Source organism: Sinocyclocheilus rhinocerous, unplaced genomic scaffold (assembly GCF_001515625.1).
Source record: "Sinocyclocheilus rhinocerous isolate Xijiao unplaced genomic scaffold, SAMN03320098_v1.1 scaffold2055, whole genome shotgun sequence".
Taxonomy (NCBI): Eukaryota; Metazoa; Chordata; class Actinopteri; order Cypriniformes; family Cyprinidae; genus Sinocyclocheilus; species Sinocyclocheilus rhinocerous.
In genome coordinates this window covers 231096-253907 of record NW_015624297.1, presented here as the reverse complement: position 1 = coordinate 253907, position 22812 = coordinate 231096, and the positions used below count along the sequence as shown (strand labels likewise).

General features: G+C 35.8%; 1 protein-coding gene and 1 pseudogene across 1 annotated transcript; one reads left to right on the top strand and one right to left on the bottom strand.

The window, feature by feature from the left end:
• Nucleotides 1-1592: 1592 nt before the first annotated feature.
• Nucleotides 1593-12388, bottom strand: slc17a8 (solute carrier family 17 member 8). Its single transcript, XM_016552892.1, has 12 exons — nt 12246-12388; nt 9667-9922; nt 8402-8520; nt 7051-7165; nt 6450-6537; nt 4980-5066; nt 4328-4470; nt 4048-4197; nt 3820-3952; nt 3465-3575; nt 3085-3212; nt 1593-1996 (listed from the first exon to the last, which is right to left on the bottom strand). The coding sequence occupies exons 1-12, from the start codon at nt 12341-12343 to the stop codon at nt 1652-1654; spliced, it is 1773 nt and encodes a 590-aa protein (XP_016408378.1). The 5' UTR covers nt 12344-12388; the 3' UTR covers nt 1593-1651.
• Nucleotides 12389-17489: 5101 nt separating this feature from the next.
• LOC107740206 (aryl hydrocarbon receptor nuclear translocator-like protein 2) overlaps nt 17490-22812 on the top strand; it is a 26022-nt pseudogene continuing 20699 nt past the window's right edge.

Here is a 22812-nt window from a genome sequence, read left to right as displayed (position 1 = left end):
ACAATATTTTCTGAGATGTGTTAAAGTCAGCAAAGAGGTTTGTGGAGGCTGCACAACTGCATGCAAGAAAAGCCATGGAGGCATAGAAAATGTTTCGGACTCTTTAACCTGTTTATGCACTATACGCCTGCTTTCTTTGCATAGCTGACAACAATCAAAACATGAAATCATAAAATAAACAACTGGTGCATATTCTGCTGTCAGCCTTATAGTAGTACGGTAGATAGAAAAAGACAAAATTATGACTTAAAAAATGGAGTCCAATTTATTCTGGCATGGTCTGTTTTACTGTAAGGCTTTTCAATGCATTGTTCTATTTGTTTGTTCTTTGTTGCTAGACTCAATAACAGTGTCCTCAAAAGTATTTGGACACTTGTGCCAGTCTTAAAAGTGTATGAATGTCATTGCATAGGCACAAAATACCAAATCAAGTGGAATTTATTTTTTAGAAATGTTTAGGAATCTAGCAGAAGCACATTTTTGAATAGTTAGGAATATTTGCAGTTTTGAAAAAAGGTCTAGAAACATTTGTTAGCAGATGCCACATGGTTTGATATTTATTAATGCAGTGATATTCAGCCAATATGGGGCAGTCATGGCCTAATGGTTAGAGAGTCGGACTTGCAACTCAGAGGTGGTGGGTTCGAGTCTCGGTACCGGCAGGGATTGTAGGTGGGGGGAGTGAATGACCAGTGCTCTCTTCCACCTTCAATACCATGACTGAGGTGAGACCCTTGAGCAATAACCCCCAACTGCTCCCTGGGTGCCGCAGCAAAAATGGTGCCCTCTGCTCTGGGTGTGTGTTCACTACTCATTGCTGTGTGTGTGCACCCTTGCTGTGGATGGGTTAAATGCAGAGCACAAATTCAGAGTATTGGGCACCATACTTGGTTACAGTCACGTCACATCACAATTTTAAGGACCTTTGGGACCACTGTACATTTTTTTATTGTTTTAGAAAGTCTCTTATTATCACCAAGGCTGCATTTATTTGATCAAAAATACAGTAAAAACAATTATATTGCAAAAAAACAAACAAAAAAACAATTTAAAGTAAAGTAAGTTTTCTATTTTATATATATTTTTAAAACGTGATTTATTCCTATGATGGCAAAGCTGAATTTGAACTCCATTACTCCACTTTTCAGTGTCACATAATCCTTCAGAAATCCTTTTAATATGCTGATGGTGAATAAGAAAAACATTCTTTAATAAATAGAAATTTTGTAATAAATAGAAAGTTTAAAAGAACAGCATTTAATAAAATAGAAATCGTTTGTAGCATTATAAATGTCATTACTGTCACTTTTGACCTATTTAATGCATCCTTGCTGAATAAAAACATTAACTTCTTTAGAAATATTGTACTGACTCTGAACTTTTAAACAGGCAGTGTAGACTTCAGCTGAAACTTCCTTCATTATGTCTGCCTACAGCTGTCAAATTAACTACTCACAGATCATTCTCGTGTGACTGTTCCAGCTTCTACAGCAGGGTGAAATCATAAAGGAAGCCATCCAAAATATTTCTTCACAACTCAGATATACTGTTGTGTCAAATGTCAGGTGGAATGTTGTAGTCCCAGGTGGCTTACTTAAATAAATACTGCTACACCTCAGCGCTCAGTCTTGGGTGTTTGATGACCAAAATGTCATTGATACTCATTCTGATATTCCCCATTTTCATAATGATTTGATCCTTGATCTTCATCTGCTTGCATGGTCACCCCTCTCTTCTTCTTCCAGCCTTGCTTGCGGCCTGCAGAGCTTTCTGTGGTTCCATAGGTCTTCTGCTTGGAGGCCAGGGCACTATCGCTGTTGGGCTCGGTCTCATCAGCCAGCTCGTCTTCCCCGATGATGCCACATTTCTCGTCGCTGGTGTTCTCAGGATCAGCCCAGTCCTGCTTCTCACCAGAGGCAAAGATGGCGTAGAAGATCACGCCAGTGTAATGCACCATGGAAGCAATCACAAAGACATGCTGCCACTCCAGTCGAGTCTGTTGAGGACATAGAAAAGTAATGAGGATATGCAATATATATTTGTGTAAATCAAAAACGCACATTTAATTTGCTTATTTGTCATTCGAGGGTTAATTTAAGTGTCTTGTCCCAAAGCAAAAAAGGAGAGGGTGAACTTGTTAGCTTTATAGTTTATGAATCACCACTGAATCTACAACCTTCTGGTTACTTTCCTATTTTTTTGTATAACTTCACTAAACTGTACATACATATTTGAACATACCTTAAAGAGATAGTTCTACTTGAGCTTACCCATAAAAATATTTTTGCTGGTGTAACCTTTTTTTTTTTTTTTACATTATTAAATGTAATAAAATCAGATAATTTTTGGTTATCTGTGAAAACATTTTTACAATTTATCACTATTGATCAGTGGTTCTCAACTTTTTTTGACTCAAAGAACTCTCATTGTTCAAAACAATATTCAAAGGCTCCATGATATAGACTATTTCCAGCATTTCTGTCATAAATTATGACAAAGCTGCTCATTTTTAGCAGAAAGTAGGAGTATTGATACATTACATTAAATAACCATGATAAACTTTGTAATTTCAGAATTTTCAAGATCTTCAATTAAAAACAACAGTTATTGAGTAGGGGAAAAAATAAATATTTTTATTTTATTATTTATTATTTATTATTTTGATTATATTATATTTATATATTGTGCTTTAAAATAAATGCATTTTAATTTACATCTTTTAGCATTTTAGAGTTTGATTATTTTAATATATATATAATATATATATATATTATAACATATAGTAATATATAATACATAATAATTTATTATTTTAAATACTTTTTAGTCATCTTGAGGCCCCCTTAGAAGTGTGCTGAGGCCCCCTAGTTGAGCACCACTGCTATAGATATTCATGTCATATATTTGAATATTCAGGAATATTTACACACTCAAAACATTCCCCTTATCTAATATAAGGAAAATGACTTCATCATGAAAGAAGGAAGCTATCTGCATGGGATCTCTTAGATTAAAGAAAAAAATCCTTGTGCATATAGTATTATGTTTTTCTATGCACAAGAATAAGGTGATGAAGTTAAATACCTTGTGTTTGGTAAGTGCTCCAACAATGAGGGGGCAAACCATGCCTGACAGGGTACCTACTCCATTAGAGATGCCCATAAGAATACTGGCATAGCGAGGAGCTATGTCCAGATGGTTTACATTGAATCCTGTGTCGCAGAAATACAGAAATACATTTCACATATTTAGATCTTTTCCTGTGTCATTTTAAAAACTAATATTCCAGGTTGTATCATCATGTACTTTCCACTTCGTTCTTTTACTACAACTGAGCAACTCATATTATTGAAGCTGGAGAGGTGGCATAAGTACAAAGAAAATGGTTAAAATCAAACAAAGCCAAATGGCAGAGGAATATGTTGACTGACACTCTGATGACTGACACCTGTCTCATGTGTCACCTGATATCGCAAATCCACTGAAGCCCACTGCCAGAATGAGGAATGTGATGGCCACTGCACGCGTGTGTGAGAACCCGACCACCAGCAGCAGCGTGGCCTCCATGCCAAAACCTGTGGACGACGAGAGAAGTTAAATCAGTCATCAGCCATCTCGTTCAAAAACAACTTTTAAAACTTTTACAAATGCTTCTCTAATGCAATGTTTTGTGTAAACGGTTCCTTATTGTTTTGTTTTTTTACTTGTTAGCCTAATGTGTGTGTTTTCGATACCTTCACCTATCCTAATTGAATACGCATATGCCTAAGCTGATGGCTGAACTCTCAACCAATGGCATGAGCTTGGTACTTTGCATACCTCCACAGTTCATGATTTTGCGCACGGTTGTAGTAGAGAGGATTTTCCGACTCCTCAGAAAGTCAGCCAGCTGGCCTCCTATTGGCACAATGATCGTCATCACCATGTGAGGCACCGCTGACAAAATGCCCACCTGAAACAGCCCGACATCATGTAGTTAGCCTATTTCTAGATTGAATTGTACTGAAAAGGATTGGTAGTTAAACTCGAAATAACATCACAGCCCACCTTGCTGATGGGGAACCCAAAGACCTCTTCAAAGTAAGCTGGCTGACTAATGAGCAGGAGGTAAAAGGTCCAGCTACGGCAGAAGTTTGCCACAATAATGGCATAGACAGGCATAGATGTAAAGAATTCACGCCAAGGAGTTTTAAATTTCTACAAAGAGAAAAAAGAAGTTTTCACAAAGTAGTTTAGGATATTACATGACCATCTTAACATTAAATTGAATATATATAAAGTTTTATAGTTTATTGTACCAAATGCATGAAAGAAGAATTTGGACTACCTCAGTAGCGCTCATTAAATTGGCTCCTTCCCCAATAGAGGTCTCAATGTATGTCCTTTCTTCCTCACTGATGGTGGGATGGATTGCTGGACTGTTATAAGCCAGCAGAAGCCAGAAAATATACCATATTATGCCAAACACACCTGTATATGAGTACAGAACCACACATCACTGATCATTTTAATGTCTTTGGTTGCATCTTTGAAATGTCACTTTACACAAGAACACTTTACAGTGTCCAATAAATGCAGTATATTTACTGATAAATTTACCAAATTGTCATCTTTTTGCCATCTATTCACAGTATGTCTTGGTATCACCCTGTATTCATATATACATACATATATTTCTTTATTGGCATCTATGGTACCATGGTAACATCCATCAAACCTTTCCAGTGGACAAAAAGTTCTTTAGATTATTAAAATGTTTCAAACTTACTGTTCACTGAAAAGTTCTTTAGGGAAACCTAAATGGTAGTGATTCACTTGGATTTAATATAAATGTAAATTATTGTTATTGATTAAAGTCTGGCAAACGTTTCATAAAGTGCAAATCAGTTAATAAACATCCTCACTCAGATTTACAGTCTCATTTTTGGTGTATAAATCATTCTTTACCAATACATTTCAAAGGCCTATCCTAAACTCACCATATATATAGAAGACAGAGGGCCAGCCTACATACTGCACTAATATTCCAGCCAGTGGCATGGCTATCACAGCTCCTGCATAAGATCCTGTCAACCAGAACACACACACACACACACACAGGTGTAATTAAGAAAGTTAAATTAAGAGGGAGGGCATTAATCAAACTGCAATATTCCCTTCGACAGTTCAATCATTTGAAGCCATTGTGGGGGTTGCCTCATAGCTGCCAGTGAAAAACTGGCATGATTGGTTTGGTTCAGCTTTGAGAGAGCAGAATTAGTTTTGTTCATTTTAATGTAGTAACATACATTAACCTTCAGATTCTCGTATATTTGGGGGACTTTTTAAGGAATGCTTTATCCAAGAATGAAGATTCTGTCATTTACTCAAGTTGTCAAGCTATTAAGACTTTTTAGCAGTAAATGCAAATGCCAGGATTCAAGTAATCAGGAGTAACAAAGTAATCTGCTCAGTTACATGTGCAACTACTTCAGACCCCAGCGCAACATGTGCCTCTGCCTAAAAGACAGGCTGGCAGCTGCAGGAAATGGGATTTTAATGAAAAGGTGTCTTAATGTATATTTTATTACTCGATGCACTGGTAAACCTTCCTGTTTGGCGTAGGCAAGGAGTGAGGTTTTGAACATAGAAGAGGGTGCTGCTTCATTTGTGTCAACAGAAGAAAGCCTCTTTCACATACAGAAGGTGAAGCTGTGTGCAGACCATCTTCATTTAGTGGTCATGTCAAGAGCTGTTTGAAGCACAGGTTGTCATGGCACCTGTTTGTTGTGAAAGATGGCTGTTTTAATGCATTTGAGGGGTAATGAGAATTGGAATATAAACCCACAGACGGCTGGTCAACTGGACTGTGAGAATGATTTTGGAGAATCTATGTCTTAAGTGTTTACTTCTACTGCAGACACGGGTACAGACACATTTGTATATAGAAGCATTAAATTTAGTATTTAAAGGAAAAGCAGAGAGTGATGAACATTAAGACAGTAAAACAGAAAACATTTTGACATTTTTCAGTCACATTTTCTACAGGTTACATTGTTACGTCCGTTTTTATGAGTGAGTCACTGAATCATTCATTCAAATGATTCGTTAAAAACACTGATTCATTCGATAAATAAACAAGTGAACCAGCTGAATTCAGAACTGCACACTACTCTTACTATTCCTGCTATAGAAATATATAGTAAAATGGTAAGAGCTAGTATGCGGTTGCGAATTCAGCAAGAGATTCTACGCGAATAACTCACTGAATCATTCACTCAAACGATTTGTTCAAACACTGATTCATTCATACTCATAGACGTAAAGGTTGCTTCTGCTTCAGATTTAATTTGAAGCTATTTTTGCTGGTAATGATAAATATATTGGTAAAGTAAATATATTAAGTGTTTGTCTGTTACATTATGTCTCCTGACCCTTTCAATAAAATATTCTGTCACAAACCTACTCACCACAGAACGAGGTAGTAGCCAGACGGCTTCTTTCCAAAGGAGGAGCCCATTTGCTCCACATTCCATGGCAGGCTGGATATGTGACACCCTGAGAACATCATGCACGGTTAGTATCTTACTATCTATGCTTTCTTTCTTTCTTTCTTTCTTTTTAATCAAAATGGGTAATTCTATAATGACCAATTAATACTTAAAGGAATAGTTCACCCATATAATGACGTCATGAATAATGAATCATGACTTAAATTTCAGCCTGTCCTCACTCAAAAGCTCTTGTATGGCTTTAAACAACTTAGTATGCAGTATATAGTTCACAACTACTTTTATGGTGCTTTTAGTAATTTTTGGGGGTTGAATATCAGCATTCACTTGGAAATGAAGACAGTGTAAACATTCTATTCTCCTTTTCCGTTCCAGAAAAGAAGAAGTCATGGGCTCATGCGTATGAGTAAATATTGACAGAATTGTCAACAGATTACTGCTTTAAATACACTGATCAATAGCATACCATTTAAAATATATATGTAAAATATAAAGTTATGTCACAAAAAGTAAATATTTTATGACGTGTTTGAAGATAAGGTTACTGGTGGCCACTCACCTCCACCAGTCCTTGTAAGATTCGCACAAACATGACACAGCCATAGTGGTCCCTGGCAGCTGATGGAATAAACATGTTTAGCACTGACGTCAAGAAAATGGCTGCTCCGAAAACCCTGAGAAACAGTTCAGAGACATTCAGTAATGTTAGTTAATTCTGGTATCATGGATTCAATTAAAGTGAAGCAATATAAAAACAATGTGGCCTTAAATAACTTAGATTTACATAATTAAGGTTTTGTGGAAAAGCATACACAGTCAGGATAGCTAATTCCATAATGTTATTTTAATAACTGAATTGAATAACTCTTAACATCAGTCCTGGAATTCTGACATTAGTCATAAAATATTTATGTTTCTCTGTCATATAAAGTGATGAGTTAGACAATTTTTTGTAAGTTGAAAAAGACTGTAACAAGGACTAAAAAAACATGATGTAACAGAGCCTTTAATATCACAGCATTAGAATTGCACTGAATAGTTTGAAGCACAAGTGCAGCATCTTTTTCAATTAATATTAGATGTTAAAAAGATGAATAGACTAATATTCATAAAATAGAACTATATAGACAATAACAAAAATGTCAAAACACACAACAGAATTACTAAAACTTTAACAAAAATTACAATGAAAACAGAAAATACAAAAAAACGAATAATAAAAAAATATGAATAAAAGTTAAAATAGTATCTCGATTATACTAAGATAACACTGTTCTAATGGTACAGCTTTTATTTAGCATTTACAGTGGCATGAGTTCAAATATATGCATATGCAAATTTGATTGGATATTCAACTTGATTGGACTGATCAAAATATGAAATTTTTACCTTCAATATTTTTGCAAACTAATTATCAAAGACCTTTTTTTCCATTCAAAATCCACTTTTCTGAAAAACCCCATCAGTTTGAATAGGCATGACACTAGCTAGTGCAGCTACATCACCGGATCACACAGAAGAGAGTCATTTTGGTTCATTCAGTTGTCCTTTATCTCCGTTTAATCCATCAATCTGCTTCCTTTTTTCCCCCAAAACAGTGTGTAAGTGACACTTGTAATATTCCAGTGGCTGGTGTTTCAGCAAGAGATCTGCTGCTGGATCTTTCATTATTAATTCTGTCAGCCACGTGTCCTCTTTTCCTGTGAGGCTTTTATTACAAGACTGCTATCGCCCCTCTAATCAACACGAGGCACAAATTTAACCCTCGCAGCCCTGACCACTGCACTCATCTGGTCCCTTGGGTCTTCAAACACCTTTCAACAGTGAATGTGATATGAGAGCTATATTATGGAACATACGTCTGCCTTCCAAACGTGGCATGGAGGCCCGTGCGTCAAGATGAGGCTCACCTGTTAGCTGCTAGCTTATTGGAGATGAAACCTCCAGGGATTTGAGTGACAATGTAGCCCCAGAAAAAAGAGCCGTGTATCAATCCCACTGTCTCTGGATCCCAATTAAACTGAGCTGGCTAAAGGAGACAAGAATTAGAGGAGACCACGTTAGCTTTATATAATTTATAAAAGAAAAAAGAATACAAAAAACTTTTGTAGACACATTTCTGTGCATAATATAAATGAATTATCACAAGACATACATAGTTAAATGACCTTGTGAATATGTGTGTGTGTGTCGTGTTTTCCTCCTAATATCTCTTATGACAGGAAATTACAGGAAATTTTGGCCAACTACCAAAAAAGTCACTGATGAGAATTCAAGTCAGAAGAAAAGAAGATAGTTCAAAGCTATTTGAACTTGAAAGCTGAAGAAGTCAAACGGACTATCTAGACCAGGGATTTTTTTTTACACTTTTTCATGCCAAGGACACCTGAAAATGATTTGCTAGGGACCCACTCTGTAAAAAAAATATTAAAGCTGTATAATTTCATGTATAAAGACCCATTTACTGTGTGGGGAAAATATTACGCGTGATCAAATTAAGCAAAAAAAAATATACTTTCTAAGTTGACAGTTTGTTTATTTCATCTATCTGTCTGTCTATCTATCTATCTGGTTTATGGTTAGATAGACGATATATAAAATAAAAATAGACTATAAAATAGATAGACTATATATAAGTTTTTCCACAAAACTATATGCGGATTTTTGTTATATATTACTGAGTTGTCAATAGAAAAATGTAATAAAAGAATAATGTAAATACTTTTATAAATAGAATACTTTCTAAATCTATTGTATGTTGTATATTGTAAATGTTGTATGTTGTAAAATAAAATATAATGTATAATGTATACATTTGCATATATACAGTCTTAAAGGGATAGTTCACCATTTGCTCACCCTCATGACTACCATTAACTTCCATTCTTGGTATTTTTTCATATTATGGAAGTCAATGGCTACCAGCAACAGTTTGGTTACCAACATTCTTCAAAATATCTTGTGTGTGTGTGTGTGTGTGTGTGTGTGTGTGTGTTCAACAGAAGAAAGAAATTCACACAGGTTTGGGACAACAGTAAATGATGCCAACATTTTCACTTTTGGGTAGACTATCCCTTTACCTTTCGTATTTTGAAAACCCTTTGTTCTAACTTAAAATGAGATGTGTATGAGAATGGTAATTTGGTATTTTCAGTTTATATGTTCCTAGTTTCACCTGCATGACGGCAGTCCCATTGATGTAGACAGTGTTGTTGTTAACCATTTCTACAATGGCTACCCCGAGGTTGCAGCGGATGCCAAATGAGATGCAAAAGCCAAGTCCGCTGAGGACGGCAATGATGTAACGTTTGGGGAGGCCAAAGCAGCCACAATCGAAAATAGGTGGACTGCGATTAGGGGCCGCCACTGGACGACCATCTTCTGTCAGCTCAATGTTGTCCTCTTCAGCCACATTAGAGCCATCGATCTTCCTACCATAGGATAAGAAATGCTTTAGAAATGGCTTGCGGTGGACAAAAAGAAAAAAAATGAATTATATCACTCCATAACTGATGTATAAACCACAACTGGACCTCTTTTTGGATTGCAAATGTAGCTTTAGCTGATCTAGATTCAACTCAGTGCCGTTTGAAAGTGATATACCCATATTTATGAGTGATGTACTGGGTGGACTCAGTTGGAAGGGGCCAGAAAGGGTTGCCAGAGTGTGGCGTTGAAAAGGTCACATTGCGTTTGGTGCTTCCTCCATCTCACTCGCACGCACCTGTTCCATTACTGAACCTGCATCTTTCCTCTCATCCTCCACCTCACAGGAATTACTTTCATCTGTCTATTTTGAAATGCACACCTGAGTTCTTCCACATACAGAGGAAGGAGCTCAGTAAAAGCTGGATGGATGATTGTGAATGGAGGATCAAGAGGCATCATTTCAAGAGCCTGTTCCTGATCTCTGTGAAGCATTATTATTGCACATTTGAGGTGAAGTCCTGGTCTGGTACACTCTTGAAATCACACACATTTTTTTTTCTATTGTGAACAATACATACACTTATTCAGATCAGAAAAACATTGTTTCCATACGTTGTTTCGTCTTTCCATATCTTTGGTTTTAAATGGATTCAGAGATCTCGAGATATATCTTGTCATTTTGATTTTAGTAACAACATTAATAGAGACTGTGTAGATTTTTTAAATTTCCATAAGATTAAAAAAAAAGTTAGTCAAATATAACCAATGACGTAGAGGTGGCGAGAACCGGCCAGAAAAAAAGATGTTATCAACTATAACATCATAAAGCCATGTGCAAGGATTACCATCAACCATTACAGCTTTTACATTATAATGATCCAGCCAAGGCAATATATTAGTCACTTTTTACCACAAGAAAAGTAAAAATATATAAAAATGAAAGGTATTAGATGCCATTCTATCTGAGCATAGCATTGCATTCTCTCAAATAAAGCATGTGGCAAACAGCCACTACACTTACTGTGTTTTCTATCATGAACACTTTCAATATATTTTCAAAAGCAGGTACTCTATTAGATATTGTTGTCATTGCTATTATATGAATATAAAATATATTTTTAATAATATTTGTTGCTTTTGGAAACGGCATTGCTCTTGAGCAAATATTATAATACTCTACTTTGTCTTAATTACATTATGGTGCATTTTATATCTGCCTTTCTTCACAAATCTAAATGAAATCATGTGCCATTTAAACACTCTGAAAAATTAAGCAATTTTTGAAGTAGGAATGAAAATAAATATTGCATGACTTGTTGTTAAATTATTTAGTGTGCACCCATATATTAATTTTCCCCCTCTATATTGTGTGTAGTTCTAGTTCTACAAGCTCTAAGAGATTTCCTGGCAGTATTACAGAGACACAGGAAATTATTTACATTATCTCACATATAAAGTTGTCTAATGTGCAAGAAATATGTGACATGTATTTGGCTCTAATGTAAAATCTTCAGGTTTTTACTCTCTTCAGATGTACTAGATATTAAATATATATGGAAACACCTAGAATTTTTAAACATTTTTAAATTACTGGCCAAGATACAAAGTGATGTGTAGTTCTAGTTCTACAAGCTCTAAGAGATTTCCTGGCAGTATTACAGAGACACAGGAAATTATTTACATTATCTCACATATAAAGTTGTCTAATGTGCAAGAAATATGTGACATGTATTTGGCTCTAATGTAAAATCTTCAGGTTTTTACTCTCTTCAGATGTACTAGATATTAAACATATATGGAAACACCTAGAAAACTGGATTACATTTTTAAATTACTGGCCAAGATACAAAGTGAAAATATTAGGTTTGTGCCTGATAATGTAGTGATATTTCTAGATGCCCTTACAAGCATCTATCCTGTGGCAACATTTTGATATGTATATTTATATAAGAATGCATGTAAGAATTTAAGATTTATTTCTTACTTTCTTTGAGAAACAATTTGCATTGTATAGAAATACTCTGAAAACAGTTTTTCAAACATTAAAACATAATATAATTTTTTATAAAATTATACCAACATCCCTCATCACAAATCTTTGAAAACATAATATAACTCTGCATAGTTCTATATTTTATATGGAATACTATTTCTCCCAAAAATCAGCTGCTCAATATATTTTAAGTTGATTTCTCAATCCTCAATACCTTGCCATAATTGAATTTTACTTAATACCAAAAGCATGATGCAGTACATATATGCAAGCAATCTCCTCACATCTTCCTCTCAGTGCTTAGACTCCAATTCAACTGCCTTCACACTTACTTCTGCAGGTTCCCCAGAGAGTCGCCCACATTGTTCTTCAACTCCTCCTTCCCTGGTTTGAGCTTCTCCTTTAGACCCGCAAACCCCCCCAGTGGCATTTCTCCTTCCCTTGCTCTTCTGACCCTCAAACACTTGTCTTCTCACTCTTCTGCTCTTGCAGAAAAAAAAGTGCAGGATATCCACTAGGCGCTGGTGTGCATCCTCTGAGATGGTCTAGGTGTGCTGGAGGGGAGGAGGAGAGCTGCTGAGCCAGAGACGGAACAGAGAGAAAGAAGAGGAGGGACTTTGGTTTGGACGGTCTGGGTACAATACTTCATGCGGTTTGGGCTGAGAACATCCAGAAACAAGGCACAAGGAGAAAATGGTGTGAATCCGTATGTCTTCGGTTCAGTGTATCGGCATTGCGAAAGTTATGCTGGCATACATCAATAATGGAAACTCCGGCGTTCTCCTCTGCTCCCTCACAGACAGTGACAGAAGGTGCCAAACACCTGCCTCTTCTCCAACCCGTCTTGCCCATACGAAAGCAGGGCAAAAAGAGTGACTAGCAGAGCTCATAAAAAATTGACAGCGAAGTCAAGGATCGCAGGCTCGAGGTTGTATGATATGAGCAGGTGTAACAAGACACTGCATCCTCCAGTCCCAGTCTAACCCTTATCCCGAGAAACAGTTCCTGGGGTTTATAGATCAAACGTATTAACGTCAACAACCAGAAACTGACATAAAGGTTAAAACTGTGAAGGCCGTTGCACTGTAGCTGATGCACAAAAGTCACACTTGCAATTTAATTCTATTGCTTTTGTAAGTGAAGGGCTGCACCTTTTTCCCGTGAAAGCCTCTTTTACGCAATAATCATCAAAAATGCAGTGTGCTTTAAAAATTCAGATATTGAGGTCTAAAAAATTCATTGGTAGTCTGCACGGCTCTCAGGCTGTGTTTCACTGATGCCTGTTGTAGAAGCCTCAATAGTATGTTTGAATAAAATCTGAACCTTCCTCACTGAAGGTCTGCCATTCAGTGCAAAGGTCCTGAATAACTGAGAGAAACAAGGACTTAGTATTTTCCACAATCAAAATGAACATATGCGTTCATACAAATTAAGATTCTTTACCTACAAAATGTGAAGCAAAATAATAATAATAATACTAATAACAATACAATTGTATGTGCAGGTATATTACAATAGACAGTGTTGTATGTACAGGTACTGTATATTATGTGCAAATTTGAGGTGTAGACTGAGTATGAGTGTTAGATAAATAAGTGTATGAGTGAATAAATAGTGTGTGTTCCACAGTTATTGTTAAGTGTTCATGAGATGGATGGCCTGAGGGAAGAAACTGTTCCTGTGTCTGGCCGTTCTGGTGCTCAGTGCTCTGTAGCGTCGACCAGATGGCAACAGTTCAAAGAGGGTGTGTGCTGGATGTGAGGGGTCCAGAAAATAATAATAAAATATAATAGAAAATAACTGCACATAAAAATCTTCAATGTTGAAGTGTTGGTCTCTGCTGGAATGAACTCTACACTGTGGGGTTGGTTTAACACCTGCAATTTTAATGTAGGGTAGAGTGGGGGAAACGGGGGAAACGGGGGAACCCCCCCCCCCCTACTGTTAATCCCAACATAACCACTAGATAAAGTCAAGATACATTCTCTGTCCTGAACATCCTTTGTTTTTCCATCAAATGTATTCTAACTAGTTGGATGAATATTTGAATATGAATATCAAATATTTGGACTTTATATTAAAAAAATTACCTGAATTTAGCATCAGGTAGCTAGTTAGCTTGCCAGATAGCATCAGCTAACAATATTTTTCAAATAGGCTATTATAATTTTGTAATTCATAATTATTGATTATATTCTTTTTAATTTTAAGCTAAAACTGTCTGTACTCTGATTTTGCTGTAAATGTATAAATCAAATTGCTTTGTCAGACTGGGGGCATTTTACCCCACCGGTGGAGCAAAACGCCCCCTTGGTACAAATTGAATTTTTGTTTAAAAATCTAATAGCATGAAACCATTGGACATATTTCATACTTGGTTTATAATTTATGTAATTGTCACTAAAACTATGATAACTATTCTGGAGTCTGGACACATTTAACTTTTGTTTCACAGAAAAAAATTACAGTCCTTAAGAGGGGCGTTTCCCCTTCACTCTACTCTACAGTACAGACTTATAGTGAAAAATAACTGCCCACTTATACTGCACATACTTGTTTTCAACAAACCATTCGTTCAAATTCGGTGATTTTTTTTTTCTTAAAACACATACTGATCTGAACACACTGTCGTGAAGATCTTAACAGGTTTTGTTATTTAGAACAAAACTGCACATCTGCTTTCATTCTTAAATATTTATCTATTAATGATAAAAGGTTGTCTATTACATATGCCAACGTTTCCTATTTTTCAGGAATTTAAGCCTTGTAATTAATGTTTTTTTTTAATCCAATACACAACGTGTTTCGCCTTTGCTGATTCTTTCATTAGCAAAGATGTTTTCAAGTCATTTTTTTAATCTGTTGATTTATTTATGTATTTACGAAAAGGTGCCACACTGACCCATAAACTTTTACTAAAGTTATATATTATATATTAATAGTATAGTGTATCTTAAAAGCATACTCTGTCCAAGGCACTTCTGTTTTTAAAGAATAGAGTGACATCTAGTGGATCACAGGAGCCAATGTGCAGCTGCCAAACCAATTTTTGCTCATTTTATGTTTTTTTTTTTTTTTTTAATAACTGCTTAGGTGTAGAACTATGCCCTTGATCTTTTATAAAGAAATAGAAACAATATCTCTTTTAAATATGCATTTGCACCACATCAAATCTTTGCTGCCCAGCTTGTCTTCCTCTGTGCTAATGCATCATCCAGGTCAAATTAATGGACTTTTTGAAGCAGTGGTCACATAAAGTATTCATCTGCATTATTGAATATGACCCTTGTTTTCTGTTTGCGATATCTTTCTCGTGAGTTTGCATTTCCTGTGTCTCAGTTTCCACAACTTATGCTTATGGTTGTATGATTCTCAGGGTTTATGCTTTAAAAAAATAACAATAATTAGCCTATTATAGAGAAATAAGGGAAGCTGAGCAAATTTATATTGAACACATTTCAATGACTTCTCTAGAACTGGAACTAATCATTTAAAAAAAAAAATCACTGATACTTCTGTTTTCAGAGAAATATTGTGCTAATAATAAAACATTGCTCTTTACTGTTACGTTTGTGGGTATTTGTGTTGTTACAATACAGTCAGTTGCAGCTACATTAATGAGATCAGATCACCTGCGATCTTTACACCAACAGAGGAAAATAAAAATGATTAAGATGCGCAAGTCTTGTCCACTAGCTGGCGCTAGTGTCTGTTTTTTCTTTCAGAGTTGGTTACTTAAAGGGGCATAACACACACGGTTTCACCCAATCTCATGTTAATCTTGAGTACCTATAGAGTAGTACTTCATCCTTCATATCTCCAAAAAGTCTTTAGTTTTATCATATTTATAAAAGAAAGATACAGCTTTAGGATTCTCTCCAGAAAAAGCCGAGCTCCTGGAGGCGCGCCGTGGGCGGAGCTAAAGAGTGACCAGCGCCGAATGCCAACAAAACAGACATTTGATGCGGTTTCACGTACCGTCTGCAGTTCTGAATCATGACCGGGATCTTTTATAGCTGGGACCGCTCCATCTTTCAGTATCAAACAATGTGCAAATCTAGCGTCTAACTGGGCCTTGTTTATAAAACGTTCTTCAACAAACACACTTGTGAAACTCCGTTGCTGCCCCGAAAAACAAACTGTATCCACTGTTTACATAACACTGGGTTCTTTAGGAAGCTGAACAAAGTTATCTTTCCCTTACAACCAAAAACACTTCTTTGGATTGGAGACATTCTTCCCGAGCAAGTCCTGTGCAGCACTGCCGCCTTCCGGGAGAAATGCCCATATAAGGAGTTCCACCCTCGTCTACGTCATTAAGAGCCATGCTCGAAAAAATACTGTAGGAACCCGGAAGTAAGATTTTTGGCAAAGAAATACTCCGGCATACGTCCAAATTGAAACTTTGTCCATGCTTAGCATGAGAATCCAACTCTTTAACAGTGTAAACAACTCTGAATGCATGAAACAGCATTGTACCCCCCCTTTAATCGTTTCAATTCAAACAGGTGAAATCTGTAATCAGGCCAGAAGAAGAGTTTTTGGTTTCATTTCAACCATCAAAAAACAATGCAAAGACACATTTATAAAATTAATCCATACAATCTATCAAACAGAAAATAGACGATACATTTAAATTCAACATCTTTAGATCACAATGATGATTAAAGTCAATATAAAAACAAATGCCGCTTTGAGAACAGTCTTTATTTTTTTCACGTGACAAAAAATGCCTATACAATAGTTTCTCTAAGCAAAATTAATGAAAGTTCAAATACCAATAAATATAGGCTAGTAAAGGCCGCTATTGTTATTTATAGAACAATATTCCATTATTTATTATTTCAAAGTTATTATCATTAAATTCATAAAATAAGGATAGCCTGATTCAGTTTAGTCTGTTACAACATGAAAGAGTTCATGTCTGACTGGCAAGCTTATTCAAAAATTATATTTAGGCTACCAGTTTTATTTGTATATGATCGGTTTACTCAAAACGAACAGGTAAACTTGATTGCCACAACGAATAAAATAATATAAGAAAAATTCATACACGAAATTTAAAATGTCATCGTGGTTTCTTTTAGTGTTTTTTTTTTTTGTAGGCTACTTGACTCTCATTTACACAGTTTAGGTAGGCTGCAAGTATTTCTAAACTATCTGAAATTGTTGCAGACAAATATGGGAATTTTACAGACGTTGAAACAAAATGTTAAGACTAAATCTATTTAAAATAGATCAAATATTTTGACACTTTTAAACAAATAAAATAAGTATAGTTTTTGGTCTGCTGGTTTTGTAATATCATTTAATTACCCCAACAAATCAATGTTACTTATTCAGCTAATGCCTCATTATAACACACAGCTCTAGTCTATATATATGATGGTGCAAGAACTGAATACGATATGGTCGAATTACATTGCTGCAATCGAAAAGATGACTGACCAGCACTCAGTTCAGTACCGCATACCGCCATCGCATCCGTGACTGCATTTTTCTCGGCTTGCATAACATATCGCGTGACTTAATAGGTTAGTAACGTGAGAGAAGGAGAGAACGGACAGCAGAACCTGGGCCCCGGCGTACCGGCTCCAGCCATGTCGGCGAGGAATACAGCGGCTGACGGCGGTGACGGAGCGATAGGGGAAAAGACAGGTAACTCGCCGCCTAGAACAATAGAATAAACAAGTTAGTCCACCCTAGACGGGTCCGCTTGAAGCGGAGAGAGTTGCTGTAGATTGCGCTGAGTGCCGGGCGGAGGAGAGGGGAGCTCTCGGTGTTCCCCGCTGATTGGTTTGCCCACTCGAGTTCGCAGCGAAACTAGGTCAGTAGTTCAGTAGAGCGAACTCTAGCAAACCCGAGCAGATGGCGCGTCGGAACAGCTCACGGTGGCATATTTGGGGCTTTAACTCGGCATTTAACCATATATTCTGGTTTTAATGTGACTGACAATCACGTTTTTAAGACGTAGTATATTGGGCTGTAGTTATTTTGCGAGGCCTTTTTGGCAGATCGGCTGCCGTCACATTCAGTCAGTTGTGGCTATGCTATTCTTTATGTCTTTATATGTGTATTCGCATGCTACTGTCGACTTTTTCTTTTGTATGTTTTGGGGAAACTTTGTGTCTTTTCATATGGCATGCTAATTTTTTTTTAACCCTCTGGTATTGTTCATTTGGGAGTCACACTCAAAAGTGACCGAACACCTGAAATGTAACTTCTTTTTTTTCAGTAAAATCAATGTAATATATTTTTGTTCAATATTTTTTTCTTTTGTATTTTGAGAGAATTTTATTATACTAATTAATATTTATGCCATAATTATGATCATTTTTTCCCATTGAAAATGATAAATTTTTTCTTATATTTTCTATATTACTTTTCAATTATGGCAGTATTTCATGTTAAAATAGAGACAATTTTTGAAAAGCGTTTGAGAGAGGCGGGGCATAGAGGACCTACAATAATGTACAGTATTTGAAAAATAATGTGTTTTTTGAACATTAAAGCATGTCAACATATTCTGTTACACCAAATACACAAAATAATGATCTTTAAAAAAGCATCATATGACCCCTTTAATATATATGGTTTCAGACATGAGCTGGAAAGGAATGTTCAAACTCTATTGTTCTACTTCAGAAAGTTTATTCTGTGTATTCATTTATGTATTCATTTTACTGTATGTATGTGACAAAGTCAGTTTTTTGTATATTTGGAGTTTTGGCAATCACAAATACATTGTCTAGTACAGATGCCTTTCCCTAAGTGAATTCAGCCTCATTTTTAATGAGTGAAACTGCCTGCTGTGACGTAAATGTGAATCATTAGCATTGTGAGGTCATAGTGCTGCCTGATCTAGTCTTGATTTCTTGTAACGTCATGGTTGTGTAATATGTAGGACAAACTCGGCACACTGTGATGCCCTTCTCTTGCTCAGGCGTTGCTTTCTCTCTTCAGCCTAACTCAATCAGTCAACCTTTGCATAACTAGCCTATAAACAATCTGAAACAAAGCTGTTCAATGTAATAGGGTAGTTGTGCTCTTAATTCTTGCTAAAGTGTGTAACCTAAATCTGCTGTCAGTTTGGTTCCTCTCGTGACAGACTCCCCCCTCCCCTTACCCAACACTGAAAAACGTGACTGGAATTTATGGACTCATCTGGAAAGTATGTCCAGATATGTCCAGTAGGTAACTGGCCTTTTGGGTTACAGATTCCAGTCAATTCAGTGTTAGGTGTTTTTTCAGGTCAATTATTTACTTTCTGACCCATCTGGTAAATTCTGGCAAAGCTAATAAATAAAATACACTTGCCCTGGTAAATTGTCTGTGGGAATTATTTGTAGGGGGAAAAGACAGCATTGTACGTTAATGCCTTCTTCATTTATTAATTAATGTGAGTCTTACCTCAGTAATATTAATGTTTATAATGGAGATAATAAAGTTGATCAAATGTTATTAAAATGTTAGCCATATATTATATTATATCATGTTATATTTTATGTATTATATTAAAATGTTATATTTTGTATTTTTTCATTACATATTGCATCACTTTGCACTGCTGTAAATTTTTTTTAAATATGGTTTAAACATGTTTATCATGCTTTGTATATTAATATATCCATATGTCGAATCCATACAGTGTAGCTGTATTAAATTCATTCAGATGTTAGTTTAGCCATTATTTTCAAAAGTATTTAATCTTTTAAAGGACATTTCATTTGAACTCACGTTTGTGAGGACTATGAAGGCCATAAAGTTAGAGGAGAAGATTAGATCAAAAGTAGGTCAGCAGAACTGGGGTGTATTGCCATGCTTATGCAATTATGTTTTAACAACACTCTGATTGACCACTACCTGTCTATAGCTATAGCATATATTAGATGAAATGTGTTGCGTGATGGGTTGATCCTGAGCTACAGGGAAGAGCTTTTCTACTAGGTATATCATTGTGTGAAATAGAGAGCTTTGAAAGTAACTGCACATTTGTTTCTGAGAAATGTTAGAGAAGTTTTAATGCATTATTTTTAAATGTGCAAGTAGACAAGTATAATTAAAAGCAAAATTATTCAGCAGAGAATTTAAGACTGCAGTGTAGTGGGTAATTTTATTATATGCCACACACATAGGTGTTGTGTGCACTTTGTCATGGTCTTTGAAGTGGCTCCTGTGATTTGAATGGTGAGACTATTTTGAGAATGCGTTTTTATTAGACTGAATGGGAGAGTTCTTTTCAAGGTCTCATTCTCAAGGACCACTTTACAGACCTCTTTAAATCTTGGAAATATTAGTCAGGAATTATTGTTTTCCTATGAATCTTAAAATGTTCTGACTTGACTTCCTCTCCTGTCGAAGAGATAGTTTCCTGCTGCCTCCATGTCTAGACATTAAAAAATCTTGTGATTTTTTTTTGTTTTTTTTTGATCATGCTATTTAGATGTTAAGCATTTATCTTGCATGTTTTTCAGAGGAACTATTAAGATATGTGTGTCTTGTGAAAAGTTTGTGCATTTTGATAAAATTGAATAGTTATTGTTTTATTTGTTGCTGTTATTTTTATTTTGGCATTACTGGTGCTTCACATCCTTGGTCATTCACATGTTTGTAGAACAATTTCTTCTTCTCCTTCTTCTTCTTCTTATTATTAATGTAAATGGGCCAGATGACTGGTAAACTTTAAGATTTGCGTGAAGCAGTGCCAGCATCGAGCTCAAAGAATTTATCATTCGCTTATTCAGTTTATTACAAACCCACATCAAAATGATTTCTAAATAAGGAGTAAAAGCAATAATAAAAACTTTTAAAATTCAAAAGTCTATGCAAGTATTGCTTATAAGTGATAAGTAAACGAAGACCGTTTGTTGCATGAGACTGAAACTTACGTGATCCATTAGCAATTCGAAAGACACTTTGTCAAGAAGAATGATGCTTTTAACTACATTATTTTTTATCACTTTTATTTTTACATTTTTATAAAAATCAAGAGACCCTAATATTTAATTAATTAACACTAAGTAATTTTTTTTCTTTAAAGTGCCACTATTATGCCATTTTTAAGATTCCTAATATTGTTTTGGGAGTCTCCTAGTATGTTTAGATGCATGCAAGGTCAAAAAACGCTTTCGTTTTCTCAGAATATGCATTTAATATCACCTCATTTTCCAACAATTCTCAAACGATTAGTTCGAAGCAGTTCTAAGATTCAATCTCTCTAAACCCATCCTTTCTGTGAGCCTACTCTGCTCTGATTGGTCAGATGACCCAGTCTGTTGTGATTGGTCTACTGCGTAAAGCACGTGTCAGAAACGATACGCCCATTGCCATAGTTCTGTATTTTGAACCCTAGATAGAAAATACAAACATCTATTATTTATCATACTTACAGGTTGTGATCCAGCGGAGCCAGCTGGGCCAAATAAACTGTGTACTGAATCATCTTTCAAGAGCAAGCGTTTTGTGAATCCTGCGTTGAACTCTTTAAGATTAGAGAAGCAGTCGTCAGTAAAATGATGGGAACACAAGAAAGATTGGGGTTGTACTGCTGTGGTACAGTGGAAAAAATTCATTTTAACCACTGATTCTTTACACCCTCATCTTTCGGAAGTGAAAATAAAGCAAATTTACTTTCACAGCATAGTAAACAGCATCAAACAAGAAACTGTGTTTTAGGGAGGGTCAAGTTGTTCACCGCAGTCCAACATAGAACATAGGCAGGCATTATGCAAATGTGTTACCCCGTGACGTGTAGCCATCACAGAAGTGGGATTCGAATTACTGATGATGACTCATTTAGGCTGTTCAGGGTCGATTCTTTCTTTTGGGAGACAATTTTATTTATCGTGCACTTTCGGCTTTACAACTTTGCAGACTGTTTACATTCACATGCAGCTACATTATACATGTATGAAAGTTAAATGGCATAATAGGGGCATTTTAAATAGGGGAGTTATAAGTTTATAGCTTATGTTTGTAGTGGTTATAGCCATGAATTAATTGCCTAATTATCAAAATAATTAAGTGTTCTTTTAAAGCAGTCAGTTGATAAATTGCCAGCTGTTGAGGCAAGGCACTTTTGTAATTTGTTGGAAAAATTATGTCACTTCTAAACTGAATGCTTTTTTTTTTTTTTTACTAATTTGTCATGTCTAGGGATTCTCACATTTTAGACAATTTCTTGAGTGATTCAGTCTAAAACTGAACTGAAAAATAGAACATATCATGAAATTGAGTCATTTTAACTACATTAATATGGAAAAGTCTGAAAATTAACATTATTGCTGTTGCTTTTGTTGTACAGAAAATCCACCATTCAATGCCAAGATGCTTCAACCGGATTCGTTTGTGGTTTTAAACAACCTAGACATTAATTGACATTCATGCTTTAGTAAAAGGAAAGTACCAGTGTTTTATTTAACTGTGGGAAGAACATGGTTTTTCATCTGAATCATCAATCATTTGATGTGAAATTTTAATAAGGCACAATACCATTGCCAGATGCACACTTTATCAGCAACCATAGCTTTTTCTTTTTTGAGCTTAAACCAATAGTGTAAGTGCCGACATAATGCAGGGCTCGAAAAATCGCTAGCCCGACGTCCCGGGGCTATTGTGTTTTCCAGTTGGGCTACCAAAATGTATCACTGCCCTGCCCGACGGGCTATCTTGAATAGTGATATAAAATCCCTTCCTTAATTCGCGTTGTTCACTCGCTTGTAGGGGTGAAACGGATCATAGTTTATCATTTACACGTGTTTCTAAGTCTTACCAATTTAAACAATCAAGCTTTTAAACCATTCATGCGCATGAAGAATTCAGTTCGGTGCTCGCGCGCACATACAGAGCGGCGTTTCAGGCAGAGCACGAACACAGAATTGATTCCTCTTTCGCTTGAAC